Source organism: Microtus pennsylvanicus, chromosome X, assembly GCF_037038515.1.
Source record: "Microtus pennsylvanicus isolate mMicPen1 chromosome X, mMicPen1.hap1, whole genome shotgun sequence".
Taxonomy (NCBI): Eukaryota; Metazoa; Chordata; class Mammalia; order Rodentia; family Cricetidae; genus Microtus; species Microtus pennsylvanicus.
In genome coordinates this window covers 42,361,269-42,387,689 of record NC_134601.1, presented here as the reverse complement: position 1 = coordinate 42,387,689, position 26,421 = coordinate 42,361,269, and the positions used below count along the sequence as shown (strand labels likewise).

Genomic DNA, 26,421 nt, shown 5'->3' with positions numbered 1-26,421 from the left:
ATTATGTAGACCAGGCTTCCCTTGAATTCAGAGATATCCATTTGCCTCTTTCTCCTGAGTCATGGGATTAAAGGGAAGCACCACCAAGCCTGGCTGGGCAGTGGTGGCACATGCCTTTAATCCCAGCACTTGGGAGGCAAAGGCAGGTAGATCTCTCTGAGTTCGAGGTCAGCCTGGTCTACAAGAGCTAGTTCCAGGACAGGCTCCAAAGCAACAGAGAAACCCAGTCTCGAAAAATCAATAAATAATTTAAAAAATGGCTCAATCTAATTAGAGTTGCCCCTATGCACTTAAGTGTGAAGCTATACAATTGAACATGGACAACCTGCCAGTGGCCATATAGCTGAAGAAAAACTACAACTAACTCCTCAGCCAGGAGTGAGGACTCGAGACTTTCCTCCTCCTCATGCTTGGGTTTTGATGTCATATCTTTGAGTTCATTGTCAAATCCAAGTCATCAAGATTTATCACACACTTTATAAAGTTTGACTATCATGGTTAGATCTTTGATTTTGATAAACCATTGTCTATGGTTGTATGGTAAGACATTCTTTTGCATGTGAATAACTAGGTGGCCTGGCATCATTTCCCACAGTGAGTATGCTTTCTACCTTTAATGGTCATGTCATTCATTCCCTTTGAAATCAGTTGAGAGGGTTCTGTCCCATCATTTGTATGCCAGTCATTGATGTTGGTACCATACTGCTTTGGTTCCTGCTGCCATAGGTGGAATTTTGAAGCCAGGTATCATGAGTTTTACTTGCTCTTATTTTAAATGTTGCTTTGGCTGTTATTGTTAGGTGAATTTGAGAATTAGCTTGCCACTCTTTGCAGTCCCTGGGATTGTGATGACTGCAGTAAATCTGTCATTAGAAATTCTTAAGGACTGTAATGTGATCAGACACTGCTTTAAAAGTAGGAAATAACAGTACTTTGAACTGAGATGTTGGAGACCGGAGTTTAGCAAGGAAAACTGTAGGTTGGGTGAGTGATATTGATAAAACTAGGAAAAGATTGTAAGGGTGAACTTGAGACACAGTGAAAAGGTTGTAGTGGCAAGATGCCAAACTCTGGGACTGGCTGCATGTGAGGATTCAGTTCAGAGAGGTGGGAGGCATCAAAATAGCTCTGAGGTTCGAAGAGAAGTTGATTGTGATTGGCTCACAGGTTCTTTTAATATTCATCATCATCTTCAATCTTCCTCGTTTTTTCTTCTTCCCTTCACCTCTGCCTCCTCCTTTTCTTCCTCCTTTAGGCTGGGTCTCTCTTTTATGTAGTTCTGGCTGTCCTGGAACTCACTATGTAAACTAGCCTGGCCTCCAGTTCTCAGAGATCCACCTGCCTCTGCCTCCCACATGCTGGGATTAAAGGCGTGCTCCACCATGCTTGGCTCTTAATTTTGTTTCTTGAAATGATTGTGACTTATAGCAAGGTTGTAAAGATAACTAATAGCTGTCCCATATACCTCCTGCCCTGCTTCTCCAAGTGTTAGTATCTTGTGTAATGATAGCACAATGCCAACACTGTGAGTGTTGGTACAGCATTATTAGCTAAGCTAAACACTCAGTTCAGGTCCCAACAGTGCTTCCATGAACTCCCTTTTCTCCTCCAGGATCCACTCCAGAGCCTCATGTTCCCTTGCCTTGACCTGCTATTTGAGTCTTTTCTAAGCCAGGACAGTCTTCTAGTCTTTTTTTTTTTTTTTGTGACCCTGGCAGTTTTTAAAGAATGCTGGCCAGTTTCTGTGGAAAAGTTCTTCATGTTTCAACTGGGATTATGTCATTTGAGTCCTATTATCACAAAAATGGCATATTCTCTCTGTGTCACACGACGTACATGGTGACATGTTTTATTAATTTGGTACTAGATGGTTTTCCTGCTTTGGGTGGTAACTATCAGGTTTCCCCACTGTGAATTACTAGTTTGGAAATGGTTAGCACTTTCCTTATTGACTAGTGTGTCTTTTTGGTTTTTCAAGACAGGGTTTCTCTGTGGCTTTGGAGCCCGTCCTGGAACTAGCTCTTGTAGACCAGGCTGGCCTCGAACTCACAGAGATCTCCCAAGTGCTGGGATTAAAAGGGTGCACCACCACCGCCTGGCAACTAGTGTATCTTTTAGTTTTTAGTGCTTCTTGCCTGCAACAGTTTTGGCTGTGGTTGTTGGCCTAGTGGCAATTGTTACATTTCTCTCAGGTTTTTTTTTTTTGTACTCTTCTTAATTGGAAGTCTACCATATGGAAGGATAGGCCCTTCTTTCCCAGTTGTTAGAGTGGAGTAGAGAGGGAAAGAAGGCAACAAGTTCAGAATTAAGCATGCTCCCTGGGAGGTACATGTATGCCATCCTCATGAAAATCTTCAGAAGGAATTTCACACCTACGTGGAAATAGCACTTAAAGCTGTGACATCACAGCTAAGTGCCACTATTCTTTCCATTTAGAAATGCAGAAATGGAGGTTCAGTAGAAAACATAGGCAAGGCGTCATTGGGAGGCCACATTGGCAAGGGTGGGGGCTGCGTTTGATTATGCTGCTGTGGGCTTGTTCAGTGGCTCAGCCCTGGCAATTGGAGATATGTCTGAAAGGAAGCATTGGTAACCATATCCTAGCATTCAGTATACCATGTCACAACGTGCAACTGTGTGTGATGATAAAGAGCCATTTAATATCCCAAATTAAATGAAATCCAATAACAGGGTGTGAGGGTGTCTGGAGTTATTGAGGAAGACTTTGTGGGGGCAATATAACTTACCCTGTGCTTTGGTGGATGGAATTTACCGGGAGACGCTTAAGGGCTATCCTGATACTCTCCGTAGGTTGCATTCACTTGATTCTTTAGATTCTGCCATCCACTGAACTCCGGTCCAACATTTCATTCTCTCACCTACCTTATGAGATAGTTCTTTTGTAATCCCCATTTCACAGACGAGGAATTTGAGCCTAAATGGTTAAGCATTTCTCTCCCTTCGGGCAGCTGGACAAGGAAAGCCAAGTCGTATATCAAAAGTGTTATTAGTGTGAGCATAAAATTAGAACAAACGAGATAGAGTGGATTGCAAGTTTAAGCTAAGCTGTTGCTAATGAAGTTTACAATATGAATGGGTGTTCTATAGAAATCAGGTCTATAGCTACCATGTATTTAGGGCTGACTCTGTGGTAGGCATTGTGCAAAATGCTATTCCTTGTTTTATCATGTTTGTGTGAAACCCAGTAAGACATAGGTCCTATTTTCAGTCCCATTTTACAGATAAAAACCCTCTTCTCTTCCAAGGCCACAGGATTTGTGAGTGTCAGAATCAATGTGTCGATTCACACCTGCCTGAACTGAAAAACCTATACATAAGCAGACCAAGGTGGTGCATGCCTGTAGTTCTAGCATCCAGCACACTGAGGCAGGAGGATTATGAGTTACAGATTAACTTGGGCTACTTTGTGTGTTCCTGTCAAAAACAAAAGATACCCAGACTTTTAGTCTGGGTGGATTTGCCAATTGGATCAGAAAACATTGTTTATGAGCCTGGGAGTGGCCATTGTTTGAGTAATGGATGCCACTAAACTTAAACATCCCTCTGCACTTCTTATCCCGCACCTCAGTGGTTGCCCAGCCAACCCTGATAATTTTTCAGAGATCTTTCAAAGAAGACTGCAACCTGGTCCGTTGAGTCTGTGACTTTACAGCTTACTTGTTTTCAGGCACATTTATTTCCATTTATCTAAGTTCTCAGGGGAAGCTTCTTTGTAAGCTTCTTACACTGGCAGAAATGGTAAATTCTTAGAAAGAGGTAAGCTGAGAGAGCTGGCTTGCGGACTGGGGAGTAGCATTTAACTGTGGGTATGTACTTGGCTAAGGGTTCCTGGGGAAATGGTTTGCGTTTGCACAGTGCATCAGAAGTAGCCACAGGAGGGAAAGGTATCCTGGGAGGCCATTCTGGAATAGTGAATAGGACTACCGAGGGCAATTTCTTGGTGTTGCGGACTGATCAATTAATTTATCGATTGGTTTGGGGCAATATTTCTGTATCATTTACTTTTCTATTGCTGTGATGAAACACAAGGACCAAGGTAATTATTGGAAGAAAGAGTTTGGGCTTACTGTTCCACGGGGATTAAAAATCCATGTCAGGGGGCTGGAGAGATGGCTCAAAGGTTAAGAGCACTGATTGCTCTTCCAAAGGTCCTGAGTTCAATTCCCAGCAACCACATGGTGGCTCACAACCATCTATAATGAGATCTGGTGCCCTCTTCTGGCATACAAACATGCATGGGAGGAATGTTGTATACATAATAAATAAATAAATCTTTAAAAAAAAATCCATGTCAGAAAGTGGTAGCAGAAGTATTGCGTCCCGAATCTAGCTGGCAGCAGAAATAGAGACCTGGCAGTAGGTGAGGCTTTTTTACTCTTCAAAGCCTGTTCCAGGTGACATACTTCCACTAGCAAGGCCACACCTCCAAAATCATCCCAGACAGTGCCACCAAACTAAGACCAAGGGTTGAAATGTCTTAGACTATGGGGGACATTTTATTCAAACCACCAGTTTCACTCTCTAAGTCCATGGGCTTCAAGTACCTATGTAACCTAGACTGGCCTGGAACTCATCCCGCTGTCTCAGTTCTCTCACGTACTGTAACCATGCCTAGCTGGTGTCGTAGTTTTTAAAATTAAAATGAAAAAACTATAAAAGTATTAGGAAAGCAAAAGGTGAGCCATTTTATAATCCCAGGGTTGTAAAAGATTTTCAGAGATAGAAGCCATAAAGGAAATAATATGTACATCTGATGGGCTAATAGTAAAAAAGCTTTTATACATCAAGAAACTACTCTAGGTAGAGTTGTTATGGAGGGAAACATGTCTACAACAGAAGTGTGTGTAGTCTAGATTAAGTGCTTTTGTCTTTTGAGATAAGATCTCCTATAGTTAAGACTTACCTTAAACTCCTGCTGGGATTACAGGTGTTCATTGCCCTGCCAGGTTCTAAATGCTATTAATGTGTAGATAGTTTTTGCGACTCACTAAAACAGAAGCATATAAATTGCAATAGAAAAAGTACAAAGATGACCACATTCCCCCCCAAGAGAAATACATCTAGTTAGTAAAGCAGTTTAATGTTTCTGGATGTCTGAGACACACAAATTAAAAACAAACAACAACTAAAATCCCACTTCAGTTTCTTAGAGCTTTTCAAAATGAGAGTTACCATTTGATCAGGATGCAGCAGAAGAAAACACGTTCTCATATATGCCTGGAGGAAATATCAATTCCAATAACTTTCTTAGAGCACAGCTTACCTATGAAATCAAAAGCCTTAAGGCATATGTGGTTGGCTTTTCATATCTTTTGGTTCTGCTATCTAAGAATTCAACCAACCTCAGGACAAAACTATCTTTTTTTTTAAATGCCATTTGTATTTAAAATGTGTGGGACAGTTCTTTTTCTTAACATTATCCCGCCTAATGATATAGTTTAATGCTGCTGTACAAAAGAGTTCCATACTAGCCTAGAATGGAGTATAACAAAGGTTTATTTATTGGGGGGGGGGGGTAAACTTGTGTGCACTGGGAACAGGAACTGGAAGTGAATCCAGCAGCCAAGGCCCTCCCCCATGCTTTAAGTCTGCATTTATAGGACATGAGACCACGCCCAAAGTGGGCCAGTATCTTAAAGGCTATTGTCTGAAGGAGTTCCCACAGCAGTTTACCATCTGTTTACATAGCGTTTACATTGTATTAGACGTTATAAGTAATTTAGAGATCATTAAAATATGTAGGAAAACAAAAATAGGTGACATATAAATGCTAAAGCATTTTTATAATGGAATTGAACATTCACAGATGCGGATTCGGAGGGGTCTTGGAACCAATTTCCCATAATATGGAGGGGTAATTATTTCTATTTTCTTGGACTCAGAAAGTCTCCTATAACTGTGTACTAAGGAAATGGTAAAGTTATGGCATGTGTATGTAATTGAGTAAGGTGAAGCTATTAGATATTAAGCTGTAGAAAGGACTGGCTCCATGGTTAAGAGCACTGGCTGCTCTTACAGAAAACCCAGGTTTAAGTCCCAGCACCGACATGGCAGCTCACAGCTGTCAGTAAGCTCCAGTTCCTGGGGATCTGATGCCAACTTCTCGCTTCCTTGAGCACTGCATCCATGTGGTGCACAGACATGCACACAGGCAAAATGTCACATTTAAAGCTTAAAAAAAAGGACAAAGAAATGAAGCCATAGAAGCACATGGACCAGCATATTATATGTTAAGGGTACTGTTGGCATTGTGCCTGCTTACATGGTAGAAGGAGCCTGGAGCACAGATGTTCTTTGTGCTGTGCTTTTCTTTAGGTATTGGCCAGACTTGGGAGGATTTAAAATAGCACAGCAGAGTGGCATTTTAGATAGATCTTTCTCGTATCATGGCGCCTGATCGGGGGTCATATGGAAGAGATTGTCATGGTCCAGAGAGAAATGATAAGGCTACAGATGTATGAGCAGGAGTGGGTAGAGCTTCAGGATAGACTTTGTGCAACCCAGGAATGTGATCTTCCCTATGGTCAGTAAGACTTGTAAGCACTTGTCCTTAGGAATCCCTAGATATCTGGGTATTTTCATCAGAAATGGAATCAGGAAAACTAAAGCCAGAGGGCACTAGGACCTGGAGTCTAGTGTGCTAGGCTCTAAGATCAGTCTCTTGAGCCTCTTATTCTCAGCTTTTATTTCATGTACTTCAACCATGTCCCTACAGTGTTTAACTAGGCCAACAGCTCATTTAGGATGGACCATGGTAAACTTGGGCCAGTATGATTGGGGACAGGGATAGGGAGTAGGACAAATGAAGGCTGAGACGGTGGGAGGCCAGGAGGGGGCCTAGAATCACAACGGTCCAGAGTTAGAAGGTGAATTGAGACAGCAATTGTGTAACTGGAAAGAGTTAAATGTACTGTTTTCTGTGCTTTTATGAAGTTTTTTTTTAATTTACTTATCCCCCTAGGGAATTAAGACTAGTTTTCAATAGCATCTGGACATTTTTTTCCCTTGGGATGACTAGCCTCATGTGACAAATCTTATCAAAACTTGAGTTTTATAAGGGTTTGTGAATCACATGTACCTACCAGACCTGGGGCTGAGATGAGTTTGAACTAAAATGAACTAGTGTGGGCATTGCTGGATCTGTGTGCTGGCCTGCCCTGTTGGGTGTGTTTTGAGATGTGTCATGGCGTCGAAAATAGATCTCAGGAATGTATGTGCTAGTACTGACATAAAACCCCATGTGTTCTTTGAGCATAGTACATGGGCAGAGCTGTAGGGGAAGGAGGGGCCTTTGTGGCAAGTACATGGAATTGGGGTTTCATCCGAAATGCTCGTGAGAGCTTTTCTCTCCCAGTTTCTTCATCTGGGAAATGAGGTTAAATAACATGGCCCCGCCTGTGATGGGATGTGTCTGTGTAGCACTGTCCGCTTGCTCCCTAGTTTTTATCTTACCTTCAGGAACTGTGCTGGGCAGTTTTGAACACAGATAGGGAGCACCGAGTGGGTGCTGGGATCTGCTGGCATCCGTTCTCATCTCTCATCTGCTTTGTTCTTCTAGATGCCCTCTCCTACTGTTTGTAGCTCAAGGGGGTGCTTTAGTTTTCCTTCTGCCAATCGAAAACATACGTTATCAAAAGATGGAGGTGGTGGAGCCACCCAGTGAATTCCTGGGGATCCTTGGGCTGTTAAGTTAAAATGTTTTTACAATTCCTGATCAACTAAGAATCATTATAGTTGTAACCTTAGCCTGATTAAGCAGAGGTTTGACTTTAGAAATCCTTCAAGTGACTGAAAGAGTCTATGGGTTATTTAGAAATGGAATGTGTTGAATATTGAGGTGGGAATTTTTTGCTAGTATATTCAGTATATTCACCGTATTTGTCTGAAAGGATTGCTAAAAAAAAAAAAAACAACTCTATCCTGGTGATAGACATAGACAGGCAAGGTGAGAAAGGCTAGAAAGGTTGATTAGAATGTTGGGCCCTGTGAAAGTAACTGTTGGTAAGCACTTGTAAACTCAAGACTAGCTTGCTGTCTCTGTGAGTGGTGGAGGATAACCAGACAATGGAGTAGCTTGGAACTGGAGGCTTAATCCTTAAAGTAGGTTCATGAATACCTGCTGTAGAGAAGGACAGAGCCAGTTAAAGGGTTATATACTTGCCCCTCGAGGCTACAGAGAGAAATGTAAAACTTCATTAATTGTGAGGCCCGCTATTGGATTTTTACTTTCTGTTTGGCATGTTGCAAGTGTCTGGGTATTTCCAAAATTTGGGGAGGCTGCTGGCATGACTTTCTGGCATTTTCCAGATAACCTGGAGACCTTTCCAAGGTGGGTGGGACCCGTTTTCCTCTCTGTACTGTAGCTTCAAAGTGTGGGCTTTGGTGGGCCTGATGCTGGGTCACTATGTACAGCCTCCAAATTGGTTCTTTGCCTAAGGTAAGTAACCTTCCTGCTGTGTCTGGGGTAAAGAAGACCAGCTTCATTTAGTTCTTTTTTGGGCTGCTCCTGAGGGCTAAGCTAGAGTTCAATGTGGTTCAGAAATCCACTTCTTTGGCAACAATGGATGCTAAAAGCATTTTACAGTGAGGTCTGGGAATGCACCCCACACAATGAAATACATCTTATTTTTGTGGAAAATAAATGGCAGTTCCCCATAATGAAGGGAGATCACCCCCATTCAAGTCATGCTTTAAACAAGCATTCATTTTCTGTTTTAGAGCCTTTTGGATTTGGGGTCCAATAGAGAATTGTGGACCTGAAGTTATCTTTGAGTTTGCACTTTAGTCAAATGGACCCATGGGAGAAAGGCATGGTCTGGGGTGCTGGTAGAAGGCTCTTTCCTTTGAGTGGCTCTCTGATGGGGTATCCCGTGTGATGGACTCTCACTGATATTCTTTTCCATACTCCCTTCTTTTTCTCTTAGGAGGGATTCTAGCTGCCAAACAGATGCCTTCCCTGTGGTATAGACTATTCTTCTCCCTGTAGACTCTGAGAGAATGGAGAAACAAAATGCCAAAGCATGCAGACTTGGCAAAGCCAACGTCCAATGATGGAAATTGTCAGAGCTTTCACTATGATAGGGACAGTTATCAATGAGTTTTTTAAACTACATAATCAAATCAGTTTGGGTCAAGGGACCCTGCAAACATAAGGTTTAGGTATATACTAAAGGTTGATCCTCAGTCCCTCATGTCTTTGGCACTCAGAATAGTTTAGTCCAAGAGCAAACGCATAGCATGTGAGGCTACCAAGAATGGCTGACTTCATTCCTTCTGGAACTTTCGTTCACCATGCAGATGTGGTGGGGGGAGGTCCCAGGTTTGCAGAATAAGAATGCTTTCTGTGAGAACCTTGGGATTTGCATATTTAGCAAATTTTGCAAAGGATATTTTGTCCTTGATGACAGTTGAAGACCACCATATGGGAAAAGTTTCATCAACTGCAGGTCTTCAGTGGCTGTACTCCAGGCCTGTGTCACACCAAGAGCAGGGAACTGATTGGTCTCCTCTTAGAATGACAGATTCTTCTGGTTTGCATTTTTGCCTGTCATGATAATAGGATCTTCTCAAATTACCTAGGTCAATTTGTAGATACAAACAAAATCCAGTGGGTTTAGAGTCTGTGGTGGTAGTTTGTTAAGAGTTGTGGGAAAATTCAGTATCCCCAGTTACATCCAATTTTCGGATAAACACAAAGCAATGTTTTAAAGAAATGGGTTTCATGCAACACTTCCAGCCTACTTACACAAAAACATTACTCATTGTTTCTCTTGAACTCCAATTTAACTTGGTGTCTTCATGTGCTAAATTTGGCAGCTCTGAGTATTGATAAGCCCACCTACCCCCATGGGAGGCAAACCAGATGGCCTGTGTGTGCATCTTCCATGTGCAGAATCTGTTTTTACCTGCCCTGGGTAAAAGCTTCAAAGACTGGCTACTTATGGCATATTGACGGTAAAGCACTGAAAACCAAGTCTATCTCTTTCCCTCTCCATATACACACATGCACACGAAAATACAGTTATACTTTGGTAAACTATCTGTTTGCCTTGTAACTATAAAAATTTTAACCAACACACAAATATACAAATTTTGTTTTTCTAATTTTTTATATACTTATTTTTGTTGTTGAAGTAAGTGGCATTTTTAAAGTAACCCTGAGTTGCTGTGCTCAGTGTTTTACTCACTAACCATTCTTAATTCTTTAATTGCAGATCTTCCTCCTGGCCTGCCCTCCATGTCCCGGAGCTATCGTCGTCTTCAAGTAAGAGAAAATTGTGTTTTACTCCATGGTTCTTCCTCTTCTGGCTCTTCTTTTCATTTCATGCTAGAGGACAATGTAGTGCCAACTCCCTGGACTGTACTTCTTGGTCCTCTGGCTTTTCCTAAGGAATGAACATCTGTTGTGGTTCTCTGAACTGTCATGCACATGCTGTATGTGGGCTGTAGCTGTTGCTGAGCCCTGGCAAATCCCACTGAAGCAGTCTCTGTAATTACCCAGCCATGGCAGGGTAGCTTGGCAGCTTGTTGGCCTACTGAGGTTACACGTGAAAGCTGCTGGGGACTACCTGGCTTTAGTCCATAGTTCCCCTCTAACTGTCTTGTCACCGAGGACATGGTACTAAAGGCCATTGTTCCTGTGTCTTAATGGACATTTTTCCTTCAGGTGCAAAATGAAGTGACAGGGTTTCTGGAGATTGAATACTGGGTCTTATCCTATGCACAATGATTAACCAGTGAGCCACACCCTTAGCCTTACAAATTCTGACTTTCTTGAGAATATCAGCAAGCATCAAATCCATTAAAGTGTACTGCAAGCAAACATGAAGGCAAGTTTACTTAAATTAAATTAGTAAGAGGTCCAGAGCTCTGATTTTAGCCATGAGGTGTGATCATCTCTCTCATCAGACCTTTTATTAGACTTGCTAGTGTGAGGTAAAATGGGCTGAATTAATCTCCCCCTCCCAGCCCCCCGCATGTTGGAGCTATTTCTGAATAGTGAAATGGCCAGAGGGAAGGAACGGGAAGTAATAGGCCTAGGAGATGTGTCGATAGTTGAGAGTAGAGTAAATGGCTTTCTGATTTACTTAAGTCATTAGGGTATTAGGTAGGGGGCTACCCCATTTGCCCCTGCAAACAGCTCCTCAGAATAGCCACTTAGTCCCTTGCCTAAGGTAAGTAACTTTCTTCTGGGTGAGGGCTAAATGGATCCTGACTTCATATATTTTATGTAGACAGCTCCCACAGAAAAGGGCTATTTAACCTCACTTCCCTCCCTTGCCTTTTCGAAATGAACTCAATTATTCAGTGTAATGTTTTTAAAGCAACATTCATTGATTTTATTTCATTAGGATGAAAACAACAATTCTCATCAGAAAGAAAATAATCACCACCTCTATCCTTCCCCCAAGAGATAATTTCAGTTATTGCCTTTACTTTTTTGATAAGCAGAAATGTTTACTCATGTTTTTACTACTTATTTTCTTATTTTAATTTAATTTGATTATATTTTATACTCATACATAAATATAGAAATATGATTACTGGATATGTCATAGTGGCCCTTTGCAATCTCTGTTTGCTTGGCCCTTAACTCATACCATCTCTCCCTATACTAAACCAGTATGTATTTTTTTCCATGTACATGGACAAGCTTATGTGGCTTTTAGAAGTTTTTGTTAATTACTTTTTTCTTTTTATATTTATACTTCTTTTATTTTTGTTTTTATTGAGCTATATATTTTTCTTCCTTCCCCTTCCATGCCTCCAGTTTACTCAGGAGATCTTGCCTTTTTCTAATTCTGATGTAGATAGATCCATGTATGTTTCTATTAGTGTCCTCGTTGTCTAGGATTGTGAATTATAGGCTGTTTTTCTTTGCTTTATGTCTAAAAGCCACTTATGAGTGAGCACATATGATATTAGTCGCTCTGGGTCTGGGTTACCTCACTTGATATGATGTTTATCAGATCCATCCATTTGCCTGCAAATTTCAAGATGTCATTATTTTTTTCTGCTGTGTAGTACTTCATTGTGTAAATGTACCACATTTTCTTTATCCATTCATCGGTCAAGGGGTATTTAAGTTGTTTCCAGGTTTTGGCTATGACAATTCTGCTATGAACATAGTTGAGCACATGTCCTTGTGGAACGATTGAGCATCCTTTGGTTATATGCCCAAAGTGGTATTGCTGGGTCTTGAGGAAGGTTGTTTCCTAATTTTCTGAGAAATCGCAATACTGATATCCAAAGGGGCTGTTCCAGCTTACACTCCCACCATCAATGCAGGAGTGTTCCCTTTACCCCACAACCTCTCCAGCATAAATTGTCATCAGTGTTTTTGATCTTGGCTATTCTTACAGGTGTAAGATGGAATCTCAGAGTTGTTTTGATTTGCATTTCTCTGATGGCTAAGGATGTTGAGCATTTCCTTAAGTGTCTTTCAGCCATTTTAGATTCCTCTCTTGAGAGTTCTATGTTTAGTCTGTACTCCATTTTTTCATTGGATTATTTGTTCTTTTAATGACTAGTTTCTTGAATTCTTTGTGTATTTTGGAGATCAGCCCCCTGTCTGATGTGGGGTTGGTAAAGATCTTTTCCTATTCCATAGGCTGCCATTTTGTCTTGTTGACCAGGTCCTTTGCTTTACAGAAGCATCTCAATTTTAGGAGGTCTTATTTATTAATTGTTGCTCTCAGTATCTGTACTACTGGGGTTATATTTAGGAAGTGATCTCCAGTGCCAATGCATTCAAGTGTATTTCCCACTTTCTCTTCTATAAGGTTCAGTGTGGCTGGATTCATGTTGAGGTCTTTGATCCCTTTGGTCTTGAGTTTTGTGCATGGTGATAGATTTGGGTCTATTTTCATTCTTCTATATGTTGAAATCCAGGTATGCCAGCACCACTTGTTAAATATGCCTTTTCCCTTCCATTTGATATTTTTTGCTTTTTTTTTGTCAAAAATTAGGTGTATGAAGATGTGTGGATTGATACCTGGGTTTTCTATTCAGTTCCATTGGTCCTCCTGTCTGTTCTTATGCCAACAACAGGCTGTTTTCAGTACTGTAGCTCTGAGTAGAGTTTGAAGTCAGGGATTGTGATGCCCTCAGAAGTTCCATTATTGTACAGGATTGTTTTGACTATCCTGGGTTTTTTACCTTTCCATATGAAGTTGAGTATTGTTCTTTCAAGGTTGTTTTTATTCTTTAATGCATCCTGCTTTTTCATTCAGCAATATTTCATCGAAATCTATCAATGTCTACTGGAATAAGTCTTATTTCAGAAAGCTGCAAAATATTTCATAAATACACAATTTATCTTGGCATTGACATATTAACGGATATTTATTTTCTTTCTATAATCCTGTGATAACCATTGCTGTGTACTAACCTGGTTTATTGTTGCTTTCAATTTTCGTTTGTGTGTATATGTGAATGTCTTGCCATAATAGTTGTCTTTTCTATACAAAAATTATTCTTATATAAGTTCCACATTTCCAATTCTACTTAAAGTTGCTTTACCAAAGATGGGTAATCAGTTGCACTAGAACAGTATATTCCATACTCCCCGATTCTTCCTGTAAACTGAACATCCATCCTTGTCAGCTGGTAGACGTTTTATGTACTAGGCTTGAGTTTTTGATTCTCTGTCCTGTTCCACTGAATTGTGTACCAAGATCATATTCACTTGATTCCATTAGTTTAAAATTCAGTTAGCACTGTCTTGTCAATTTTCCTATTTATAAATTTTAAGATTTCCTTTTACTTAATATTCGCTTCTACTTCTAATAGGATTCTAATTAGAATTACATTACATTGGGTTTAGCTTTTTTAATTATGTGGTTCTTTTTAGCTAAGAAATTGTATTTCTTTGCATGTTCACATCTGATTTTGTGTTAATTAGATTTATTCTTTTCTTCTTATCTATTATACACTCTTTTTGATACATTTCTCAAGAATTAATAGCTTTTCTCCTGTTGGGGCTCAAATATCTTCCTCATCTCCATTGCTAAGTGCTATTTGCTATCATAGAAAATGACTATTGACTTTATGAATATTTATTTTACATTCAGCTATTATATAGACTCTCCTTTTATTTCTGGTAAATTTCATTTTTCTTGTATCTTTTCAATACTTATTTGTTCCATTTTACATTTTTTGCTCCGTTTTTTTTTTTTGAAACTCTGATAGTTACATACAAAACCTGTTGATGGCCTACTCTGCCTAAAGATTTTAAAATCAAAATGTTTTCTGTGTTCTTTTACATTTTCTATTGGCATTTGTTTATTTATTTGGCTTCAAGTTTTTATTTTTTTGTATTTCCACATTTCCTTACAGAATTGGTTGCTGTATTTGAACAGCAGCTGCATGAGTTCGCAATTGTGCTCTATGCCTTTTCTTGTCTTTCCTGGAGCACCTTAGTCAAGTTCTGTGCTACTAAGCTATACCCTGAGCTCTCAATTATTTTTTTAAATATGAAAAATATAAGTGAATTATGTTGATATAATTTCTGGTTTTGAACTACAATTACAAAGGGTCATGAAGTAAGCCTGCTGATCACAGTGTGTTATCATCTTGATACAAGGCTGAATTCTGTTCATCAGTGTTTTTATTTAGAATATGTCTTCATTATTTATATGTGAGATAGAAATCGTTTGTGTTTTTCATTAGATTTGAAGATTAAAGACGGATAATATGTAGTAGAGAAAGTCTCTTCTTTTTCTTTGGCCTGTAATTCTTAATTACCCTTAGAAATGATATGTGTTTTGAAGGTCTGACGAACCTCCCTTGTAAAGCGTATTTGGAACTGGTCCCTTTTTCAATAGGTAGAGTCATAATTACCTTTTCAGTGTCTTCTTCTCTGGAAATCAATCTATTCAAATCCTTTGGCTTTAATAGTGGTTGTTTGTGTTTGTTAGGAGATTATCTACCTATTCTGCATCTTCAGATTGCTTCCCATAAGTGTGGCTGAGTAAGCAGACTTCTCTATCATCACTTGACACTCATTCCTCATGTAGTTATGCTTGGTTTCTTGACCTTAATCTTGTATGTTTTCTGTTGCTTCTTCTGTATTTAAATTTGCTCAGCAAGAGTGTTATCAATTTTTGATTGCTTTGTAGAAAATAAAGTCTTGGATTTATTCGCCCTTTCAGACTTCCTTTTAAGTGTTAAAACCGTCGACCTATGTCATTTAGCAGTCCTTACATCTCAGTGCGCACACCTAGGCTCCGCTGTGGGCTTGGTGACAAGCACAACCTACCTATTTTTTATTCCTCCACTAGTACTTAGCTGTACCAGTCCTGTGCGAGTTTTCTGGCTTCCCAGCTAAACAGAGCTTGGCATGTTCTTTGCAGAGACATGCCCGGCCACTGCAGGAAATGGGTTCTGTTGTGTACAGCTGACTGCATTGCCCCATGCTGGTTTGGGACTGACAGTTCTTTTGGGGATGGAGTCAGGGCAGGATTCTCTACAGGGATCCCATGGTCTGTTTCACAGGGGAGAATGATAGTTTGCCAGTGTTCCAGCTGCGTCATGACTGTTTTGTTCCTGTGCACCTCTGCCGACATGTAACCTGCTAAGTGCCGCTGCTGGAGTCTGCTGCTAAGAGGGATGCCTTAGCAGAAGCCATGTGTCTGAGATGTAGAGCTAGATTTGGCAGGGTTTCTACTTGGCCCACTCCACAGCAACTTTGGGCATGGCGGTCTTGCAAATTCTAATCTCACCAGCTTCTGAAATTCTAGTCTGATTGCTTTCTGCTTCTTAGAACCCCTATCTTTATGTTTCTAGGAGTTCCTTTCTGGATGAGCAGCCCTAGCATTGTTTGTTGTATTGTATTTGTACTTGCAATGCTGTTCTCCATCTCTTTGAAACTGAGCCACTTTCGTTTTCTCATTTGGCTGCTTAGAATGGCTTTTTCCTTAAGAGCAATGCTTTCTATGGCCACCCTATAGAATACTGAAATCAATACATTCTGCCCTCTGTGTTGAGGTTCCACCTCTCCAGAATCAACCAGCTGCACACCGAAAGGTTTGTTTGTTTCTTTTCAAGTTGCATCTGTTCTAACAGGAGGCTCTTTTTCTTGTCATTATCCCCTAAACGCTATAGTGTAACACATGTTTACAGAGTGTTTACATTGCATGGAGTGTTGTTAAAAACAACAATCAAGTAATCTAGGAGAGAGAGCAAGCATTGAAGTGCAGCAAATTTGAAGTTAGTTACCTATCTCAGTTATCATTAGGGAACCTATCCTGTCATATTATGTGAAGCAGTTGGTCTTCCCCCTCCCTAGTTCATTTGTTTTTCCTTCAAGATAGACTCCCACTATGCATCCCTGACTTGGCTCCAACTCATACAGATTCATCTGCTGACTTGGAACACTGGTATTAAAGGCATGTGAAACCTTGTGAAACCCTCAGTCTTAGTAAATGAGACTTCTTGAAACTGACATGTGATGGGGTAGGGTGGGGTGGTGCACTCCTTTAATGCCAGCACTTGGGAGGCAGATGCAGGCAGATTTCTGTGAGTCTGAGGCCATCAGGAGTTACAGAGCATGCCTTGTCTCAAAAAGAAATGTTATAACGTAAGCCAGGCATAGTGGTAAACCAAGCACTGCGGCAGCTGAAGCAGGATGATCTCAAGTTCAAGTCCAGCCTAGGCTACATAGTGATTTGTAGACTGATCCGAGATACATATCAAGAGCTGTCTTAAACTTCCAAAAGAGATCTGGAGAGAGACTGCTCCATGATTAAGAGCGTTTGCAGCTCTTGCGGATGTCCCAGCACACATGTCAGAGGCTCAGTACTGTGTATAACTCCAAATCCAGGAGATCTGACACTTCCTAATTGCTGGGTTAAAATCTACACCACATAGCCCACACCTTTTAACTTTTTAATGAAGTGTTTGCTATACAGCAATTTTGCATTTTTCTTGATCAAATTGATTACTTCTTCCTTCAGAACATGAGTATTTCCTATGTATGTATGTATGTATGTATGTATGTATGTATGTATGTATTTAATTATTTGAGACAGGGTTTCATCCTATATCCCAGACTGGCTTGAAATTGACTGTGTATCCTAGTATGGCCTGGAATTCTTGGTTTTCCTGTGTCATTCTCCCAAATACACTACCATAGCCAACTTTCTTTCTGTATTTTATGCCTAAACAGGTTGTTTATTATAAGATTATAGAAAATCCAATGTTACGCTTGTAAAAAAATATTTAATGTGGCCATTTAAAATTTGTACTAGGAAGATGGTGAAGTAGGGCTATAGCTTATATTTTTTCCTAAGTAGTTTTTTCCCCTGTATTTGTTGTTCATTTGTTTTGACAGAGGATGCCATGTAGCAGAGACTGGAATTTAATTTCTCGTCTTCCTGACTATTCTTTCCCATTGCTAGGATTATAGATGCCGTCACACCCAGCAAAGGATTCTCTAAGGTCGTTATCACACTTAAGCTCTTGTATGTGCTAGGAGTTAGCTCAGGGGATGTTTTATTATTCTGTTTATCCCTCTCTTGGGTTTTAACCCAGATTCATATTCTCTTTTTTTTAATTCTTCTTACTTTATTTTATATGTATGGGAATTTTGTCTTTATATATGTCTGTGCACCACATGTTTGCCTGGTGCCCATGGAAGCCAGAAGAGGGTGTCAGATCCGTGGACCCACAGTTACAGACAGTTGTGAGCAACCATATGGGTACTGGGAATTGAACCCAAATTCTCTACAAGAGCAGCTAGTTTTCTTCACTGCTGAGCTAGCTTTCTAGCACCACAAGAAGTTTCTTGATGCAGAGAATGGCCCAGATTATCATGGCCTTCTTTGGGTGGACAAAGGAACAGGTTAGGGCCCCAGCTTCATAGCATTGGGTTTGTAATAGCAGGTAGGTAGACCAGATCTCCCTTTGCCCTCTTAGCCTACTATACCACCTACAGTTCTTTTTAGTAACTACTCTCAATTAGTTTTTTGGTTTCAGGGGAACTTTAAATGTTTTCCTCAGGATTTTGACTCCGATTACTTTAATCCTATGATTTCATGGACGTCATCACAGCGTTGAATCACTTCAGCCAGGAATTTTTTTTTTTGGCTTTTTGAAACAGGTTCTCTGTGTAGCCCTGACTGTTCTGTAACTCACTCTGTAGACTGGACTGACCTCAAACTCAGAGATTCACCTGCCTCTGCCTCCTGAGTTCTGGGATTAAAGGTTTGTGCCACTACTACCACACCTTCATGAATTCATTTCTTAATTTTTTGACATTTTCTTTTATATTCCCTTGTGTGTGTGTGTGTGTGTGTGTGTGTGTGTGTGTGTGTGTGTGTGTATGTGTTGTATTTCTCACATATTTCTCAACAAGGCCATTTAAATACAGTTTGTAGTTCATGATCTTTTATTATATCCTCTTTTATTACTGATGATTTGTAGGAAAGATTTCCAGTTTTGTATGTATGTTTTATATTGGGCTACTATGCTTCAGTCTTATTTATATAATAATTTTTCAGCTGTTCCCCTTGGATCATTTTTCCAAATGGTAATTTTACCTCTTTTTAAAGAGCAAAACTGTGTTTTTTGTTTGTTTTGGTTTTTTTTTGGCTCAAGCCTGGTTGTATTGGCTAGAGTTTCTGGCATCATTTTGAATAATGCTAATACTGGAAAGAATCCTTATCTTGGTTTTGATTTTAATGGAACTATTTCGGGTGCTTCATTTAATGGTGTATTAGCTAAGTTTTCTATTGCTGCAACGAAACATCATGGCTAAAAAGCAAGTTGCTAAGGAAAGGGTTTATTTGATTTATACTTCAGCATTGCTTTTCATCACTGAAGGAAGTCAGGACAGAAACTTAAATAGGGCAGGATTCCCAAGGCAGAAGCTGATGCAGAGGCCATGGAGGAATGCTGCTTGTTGGCTTGCTCCTCATGGCTTGCACAGCCTGCCTTCTTATAGGTCCTAGGACTACCGGTCCAGGAATGGCACCACCCACAATGGGCTGGGTTCTCTACCCATTGGCCACTAAATGAGAAAATGCATGACACTCCTTCCTCTGATGACTCCAGCTTGTGTCAAGTTAACATAAAGCCAACCAGTACAAATGGGGATATTTTTATGTTTGACTCTTACATTGCCTATTGGCTTAAGTTAGATATGATATAATATGAAATTATCTTGTTCTTAAGTTGTTAAGTTCATTTAAAAATTAAGAATTTATCCATCCATCCATCCGTCCATCCATTTATTTGTTTATTTCTTGCAGTGCTGAGGTTATAACCCAGGGCTTTGGACATGCTAGGCAAGCACTCTACTGCTGAACCACCCCCTCAGGACATAGGTGGCTATTGAGTTTAGTCAACACTTTCTAGATAGAAGATGTTGAATGGTTCATTGGTACTTTTTTCCCTTTGACCTCGTTTGTTATATTGTTTTGATAGAATTCCTAATCACGACTATTGAAGGGCTGCTAATATGATCTCCTCTTTTCCTCTGTGTGTTTGCAAGAGATTCATATTTGGCTTCCTTCGCATGAACTTGATTGATTTTGCTCTCTGTCACCCCACCATGAAATTTAACTCCTTGTCATTCTTCCTTACTTTGCAGAGTTCTCTTTGCCTCAGCTTGTTGTTTTTCTTTCTCAGGGTGCCTTATTCTGGTGGCTTAAAAAAATACCTGCTTCTTAGAGTCCAGGTTTTCTTGCATACTCTCTAGGATGCACTGAGTTTTGTAAAATCCTTTCTAGTTCTTACACTAAATTTGGATGTTTGTGCTTCTCCAAGTCTTCAGAATGATATGCGCTTCCCCATGTGCTGCCAGACGTTTTCATAGGAGCTGTGCTGGCTTTTTGTATGTCTCTGCATATTCAAAGGAGGGTCTGTTGTTTGTCAGAGACAGATTGTATATAGTGAATATTTTTATATTCTCTACTGATTAGAACCACTTCTCAGCTCCATTCTTTGCTGGCAGGTTAATGCATACAGCTTTTTAGCCTGTTTCTCACAGTCTAGTAACTACTCAGATTTTCTGTCCCAACTACTAAACTCTCAGATATGCTGAACAAATAAAGTCTGTAAAAAGTCCTAGACTCCTTTATGTGTAATTCCCAGAGGTTTTCTTGTGAAATCTCCCTTTCTCAGTACCAATTAGATTTGCTAGCACCAATCAGATCATATTGTATTTTGTTGACTTTGGAGAATTGATTAGAGCCCCTAACTAGATATAGACAGGATCCAGGAATTATTAATATTACCTGAAAGCAGTTGTCAGCCATGGAGGAACAGCTGTCTGATTTGTGGGTTGCCAGTCATGAGGCTGATCATAGCAAGATCTTGCTCTCTTCTTTTGAGGTTGTTAGAAGCTGCTGCATGGCTCAGCCACAGATATTTTTCCCCTCACTTTAGCACTATCTATATTACTGATGAAGATTTCTTGCAAATTCTGGCTGTCGGTTTGTCTGACAGTCATTTAAGGTTTTCACTGATTTGGGGAATTTGATCATTTTTGGTACCTTATAGTTACTTGAATGGAAAGTTGGGAGAGGCTGTAAGCCATGGATTTTAAAGTAGAAACCTAGGTAAATTTTGGTTTGGGGTGACTTTTTTTAATACATAAAATAAAGAACTACATAGCAACATTTTAGACCTTAGGGGCTCATGACATAGAACAACATAATCTCTGGCCTTGAACAATGTTCTTTTGATAGCGAGAAAGGAACCTAAAATATGCAAAGGAATGAATATGGCTATGTTCCACTAAAGTGTTAGTTATGTAAGCAGCAGGATCAGATGCAAAAGTTGTAGGGACTGCTGAGGGTAACAGTTGTGTGACATCACTGTTCTTAGTGCTGAATCGTAGAAGTAAAAATAGTTAATATAGGGAATTCAGTGATAGATATGTTATCACACACCCAAAGGAAGAGCAGGGCCATAGTTCACTAACCCTGACTTTACAAGGATTAGATCTAGCTTACAGAGAGTTCACAGTTGAGGTGGAATGAGGTTTGGACTGTCCAATAGAACATTAGCCTTGTTGGTTATGTAGATAGCAGTAGGTGATTTTTTTGCCTATTGGGATGAATAGCTTGATGAGGGATAAAGGATTCTTGAAAGCTGAAGTTGCTTCTGGTGATGCCATCCCATGGTCGTTAAGGCTGCAATTAGTCATCATGTCTTCTGATACAAGAATCATACAAGGATTTTTCTCTTTGGGAAAGTTCTGGTACTACCACAGGTCTTCATATTGGAGGCATCTTAAATAGCAAACAGGAAAGGGCCTTTGAGATGTCTCAGTGGGTAAAGGTGCTTGCTGAACAATCCTGATGACCTGAGTTCAATATCCAAAACCCACATACAGGTGGAAAGAGAGAACCAATGCCAAAAAGTTGTTCTCTGTCCTCTAGATTTTCTACCATGGCAATCATGCACCCCCCCAATAATTACAATATTTTTAAAAATCCTCAGACTCTCCTTCCTGATTATAATACAGTTGTTAGTTAGACTGCTCATAGCTGATCTTATCACTTCCTAAGGCTAGAAAGCACTGGTTGTTAAGTTATTGACCACAGTTGGTTTACTAGATAAAAGAGCACACATTGGCTGGAGTCTGTGGTCTATAGATAAGTTCAAGGTAAACATTCTTACTTGTCAGCTGGAGACTTGGGCTTTTACATATGGAGAGCACTTCTGAGCCTATTACTTTTCTCTTGGTGCACAGAGAAGTCTCTACTTCTCAGCTCTAGCCTTTGCTGCCCTGTTTGACCAGCAACTATGAACAGCCTAAATTCCTGCTGCATTCTTCAGTCTGTCCAGGAGTTAGGAGCTGGGGAAGCATGGCTCTGGTGTGTTTGATGTCATGCCTGGAAAACAGCAGATCCAGGTCTATTTTCCACTACTCTTGTGACATTACAGGAAGGCTAAGATCTCAGGGCTAGGGGCACCGAAGTCCTGGAGCCACATAGCAGTTTCAGATTTCCTCTGTCTCTATTGGGTCTGTTAGTTAGGCTAAAGGTGGTATTATAATCACATGGGAGAATGCTTTTACACCCCTTCCTGGTCTTTGAAGCCTGTCTCCACAGGCGAATGTAATTTTCAGCTTGTTTTTTTTTTTTTTTTTTGCCCTTGCTGTACTTTCCTTTCATCCATCCATCCATCCATCCACCCATCCACCCATCCATCCATTTATCCATCCCTGGGTCTTACTATATTTATTGTATAGTTTGACCTTGAATGCATGGGCTCAAGTGACCCCCCTCCAAGCCTTACCAGTTGTTGGGACTTACAGGACTGTGATGCCTTGGCCGGCTGGTTGCTTGTTTTAGATTTCAAAGGGGTCTAGGAGCTTCTTAGAGAAGTTGATCTTTTAGGACTTGCTCCTTCTCTCTCTTGGGATACTTTGAAGGAATGGAAGGGAAAAGAGCAGCAGCTAAGGTTTTCCAAGCTTTGGGTTATGAACCAACAGTTCCCTTGCACTGTGAACACCCACGGTTAATGTGATGGGTTAACCCAACTGTGCACAAAGAGTCAGGGACGCTCAAGCCTTAAGTCTGTGACGTTTTGAATGGCTACAGATTCCTCCACCCATCCTGTGTAAGAAAAGTGGCTGGCAGAGGGCTGACCAACACCCTCTGCTTCTGGAAGCCTATGGTACCCCCCCCCCCCCCCGTTCTGAAACTCTGACAGCTGCTCATCATGAGCACATGGAAAGCAGAGGAGCTGGGATGCACCTGAGATTATCTGATCATGAGTATCTGCTGACTCAGTCCCGGGAGGCTTTTAAATGAGAGGAGATGAAATTTCATCTGTGCCGCAGAGAGCAGAGGTGCCCTGGGGGATGGAGAGAGGACTATAGGCCAGGTGTGAGCCAAGGTAGGTGAGGAAATGTGGGGGTGGGTGAGGGTAAGAATTAGGACAGCCTGACATGTGATCATGGCATTGAAAGACTGATAGCCCGTTGACCTTTAGAGCACATGATATTTGGATAATTCTGTAGCCTTGTGATACTCTCTTTTTCAGCTCCCACTTAGACTTTATTGTACTCCCTGAATTAAATGTTACTTTTTCTGGGATTATCATATAATTATTGAATTTTAAATATCATGGCTTTCTCCAAAGAGCCTCATATCTGGATCTGTGAGTGTTCTGAGGCTCTGACACTCAGCTTGAAGTTGGTTTTCTTTTTCTTTTTTTCCCTCTCTCCCTCCCTCCCTTCCTCCCTACCCCCCTCATCAGTGTTGAAGACTGAGCCTAAGGTCTCATGCATTGGAGTTAGGCATTTCACCACTGAGCGTAGCCCCAACCCTAACCTGTTGTGTCTGTTTTTCCCAGTGCTTATCTTCTGTGGAACCTGAGGTTTGGAACTGTAGCTCAGCTTAGAGTCATAGATACAGCTTTTAAAGGGATTATCTTTTTGGCACCCTTGGTGTGGAGGCGGCTGATTTGGGCTTGACTTTGGACTCATTACTGAGAAAGGTGTTTAGAAGATGGCCTCTGACCTGTGCAGCTTTATTAAAGCTTGATCTTGGCAAGGGAGAGAAAGCTGGCCAGAACACTATGCAATTAAGAGGGAAGGAGACCAGAAATCTAAAAGACTCCTAAGAAATTAGGAGTTCTGGGAAACAATTTTTTCGGTGGTGTGGTACTAAGCTCAGGTATCGCCTTTCCTAACCCTGAACCCTGCCTATATTCACAAGTATTCTTTCCTTAGCACTTTGAGTAGTGAGGGACTTTTCCAGTTGATTCTAGGTCTCTTTCCCTTCCATGTTCACAACATAAACTAGCTTCTTCCTCACATATTCAGTTTTGCCTTTTACACATCTCCTGTGATGATCTTATTGAGTAGGGACTGCTTTCTTTTTTCTTCCTTTTCTTTCTTCTGTGTAACTGTGTTTCACGACATGTGTTTGGGCATGCACCATCTTCAGGAGAAAGGAAGGCTATCACTCCAGATAACTTTTCCCATCTTGAGAAAGCCAAGTGTGGACTCTTCCTGCACTGTGTGTTTGAGAAAAGAACAATACAGTTTAATAAGATTTGGGCAAGGTATGTTGAAGCTGTGCAGTCAATAATGGAAAAGTAGAGATGCCCGAGTCTTTTAAAGTCATGTGTGCTTGCTGTACAAAAAAAAGTGAAACATTTCATAAAACAACAAAGACAGTCATAAATAACAATAATTTCTTTCTTTTTTTTTTTTTGGTTTTTCGAGACAGGGTTTCTTTGTGGCTTTGGAGCCTGTCCTGGAACTAGCTCTGTAGACCAGACTGGTCTCGAACTCACAGAGATCCGCCTGCCTCTGCCTCCCGAGTGCTGGGATTAAAGGCGTGCGCCACCATCGCCCGGCTTGCGCCACCATCGCCCGGCTTGCGCCACCATCGCCCGGCTAATAACAATATAAAGAATAATTCTTATTTCTGAGTACATACATGAGGAAAATGAGAAGAAAATGATATCATTCTGCTAACAGAAATTATTTCCTCATGTATGTACTCAGAAATAAGAATTATTCTTTTTTATGCTTTGTAATTTTTTAAAAAGCAAACAGACTAGACATGGTGGTGTATTCCTGTAATACCAACACATAGGAGGTGAAATCAGGGGAATCAGGTTATATAGCAAGGTAATGGGCTATGTTAGAGCCTGTCTCAAAAAAAACAAAAAGGCAAACAAAACAAATGTTAGTAAGCACAATTACTTCTATATATTAGTTAATATACTATAGTTGTTTCCCTATCTATTTTATTAAATACCTCTCTAAAAATTATTTCTAATGGCCATATAAATATCTATTATTTGGATGAATAATGTATCATAATGTAGTTAAGATAATATGAGTGACTATAAACAGTGTCCTGTTAATTTAGCATTTATCTTCTTGGCTAGATGGATGTTGAAGGAGCCTTGAGTCATCCAGTGGATTTCATGACCTGGGCTATATGTGTACTTTGCCTACTTGCTTCTCAATCCTGAGTAAAGATGAAGACCTCAGCCTCCATTTCTGCATTTTTAAAAATGTATTATTAGTAGTGGCTCCCTCCTTGTATGCCACTAACAGTTTGTGGAGCTGACCCCTGGAAATCTTTTAGCATGGAGCTGACGTACACTAAGTACGCAATAAGTGTTCCTAATAATACTAGCATTAGCCTTGTTTTTATCCTTCGCCATCTCTCCCTGTACCTCACTTTTAAAATTTGAGATTGAAAATTGCTTTCATTTAGATAAGTAGAATTTCAGAATGGAAATTACTTTCATTTAAGTAGCCTCTTTTACCAGTTGAGCATTTTCCAGATGGAAACCTAATGTCAACTTCATATGACGGGACAATGTTCTGGAACCTTTGCGCTTATGCTGACCCCATTTGATCCAGTATAAGGTAGTGGAAAGCCACTAGCTGCAATGGGGGGGGGGGGGGTGATGGTCATTGTGCCCGCAGGCAAAACCACCCAGACTTCCTCTTGTACTTTAAAAGATCTTTATGTGCTTTTTTAATGCTCCAATTTTCTTTCTTTTTTAAAAGATATTTATTTGTATTTTACGTACATTGGTGTTTTGCCTGCATGTACGTCTGTATGAGGGTGTGGGATCCGCTGGAATAGGATATAGTCTGCTCTGTCTGTATAATGTTACTTTGTATGATGTTTTCAGGATGGACTAGTGTTTTATCTTAAGAGTGTCATATAAATGGAACCTTACTGCATATAGCCTTTGGAGAATGGCTTTGTGCATTTGTGCATGCAACATAGGGCCTTTTTATTCTTTGTTTTTCTTTCTTTTTTTTTTTGAGACAGGGTTTCTCTATGGTGGTCCTGAAACTCACTCTAGACCAGGCTGGCCTCAAACTCACAGAGATCCACCTGCCTCTGCCTCCTGAGTACTGGGACTAAAGGCATGTGCCACCACCACCTGACCTCAAAGAATAGTTTTTTTTTAATTTTTATTTTTGAAATAGACTTTCTCTGTATAGTCCTGGCTGTCCTGGACCTCGATATGTAGACCAGACTGTTCTTGAACTCACGGTGTTCATACATTTTGCCTATCACACATGCTTCTTTTGAGATGCATTCAAATTGTTACCTTTGTCAGTTGTTTCTTTGCTTTCTCTCTGAGTCATTTTCCACAATATACATTGTCCAGTTTCTTTAGTCTTTTTTTTATCATTTAAAGGGACTTGTGCTGAATCTATATTTTGGCTATTACAGAAGTGCTGTCAACATTAGTGTGCGCATTTTCATGGAAACATACATTTTTACCTCGGGATGCTAAATACTCTGGAGCAGAATTATTGGGCCACAGAATAGGCAGTTTTAGCTGTCTACACTTTTATAACTTTACTTTTCATTGGATTTGTTTACTTGCTATCTAGTTTTGTGAGTTCTCCAAAGGTATTAATGACACAGGGTACATCAACCACTCCAGGGCAGA

At 40.3% G+C, this 26,421-nt stretch overlaps 1 protein-coding gene across 6 annotated transcripts in view; it reads left to right on the top strand.

Moving 5' to 3' along the window:
• Positions 1–26,421, top strand: part of Tmem164 (transmembrane protein 164) — a 219,783-nt gene that overhangs the window by 56,407 nt on the left and 136,955 nt on the right. For all 6 annotated transcript variants that reach the window (XM_075958320.1, XM_075958324.1, XM_075958322.1 and 3 more), the window contains one exon: positions 10,236–10,285. In XM_075958320.1, coding sequence (XP_075814435.1) covers positions 10,236–10,285 — 50 coding nt within the window. The remainder of the gene's footprint in view (positions 1–10,235; positions 10,286–26,421) is intronic.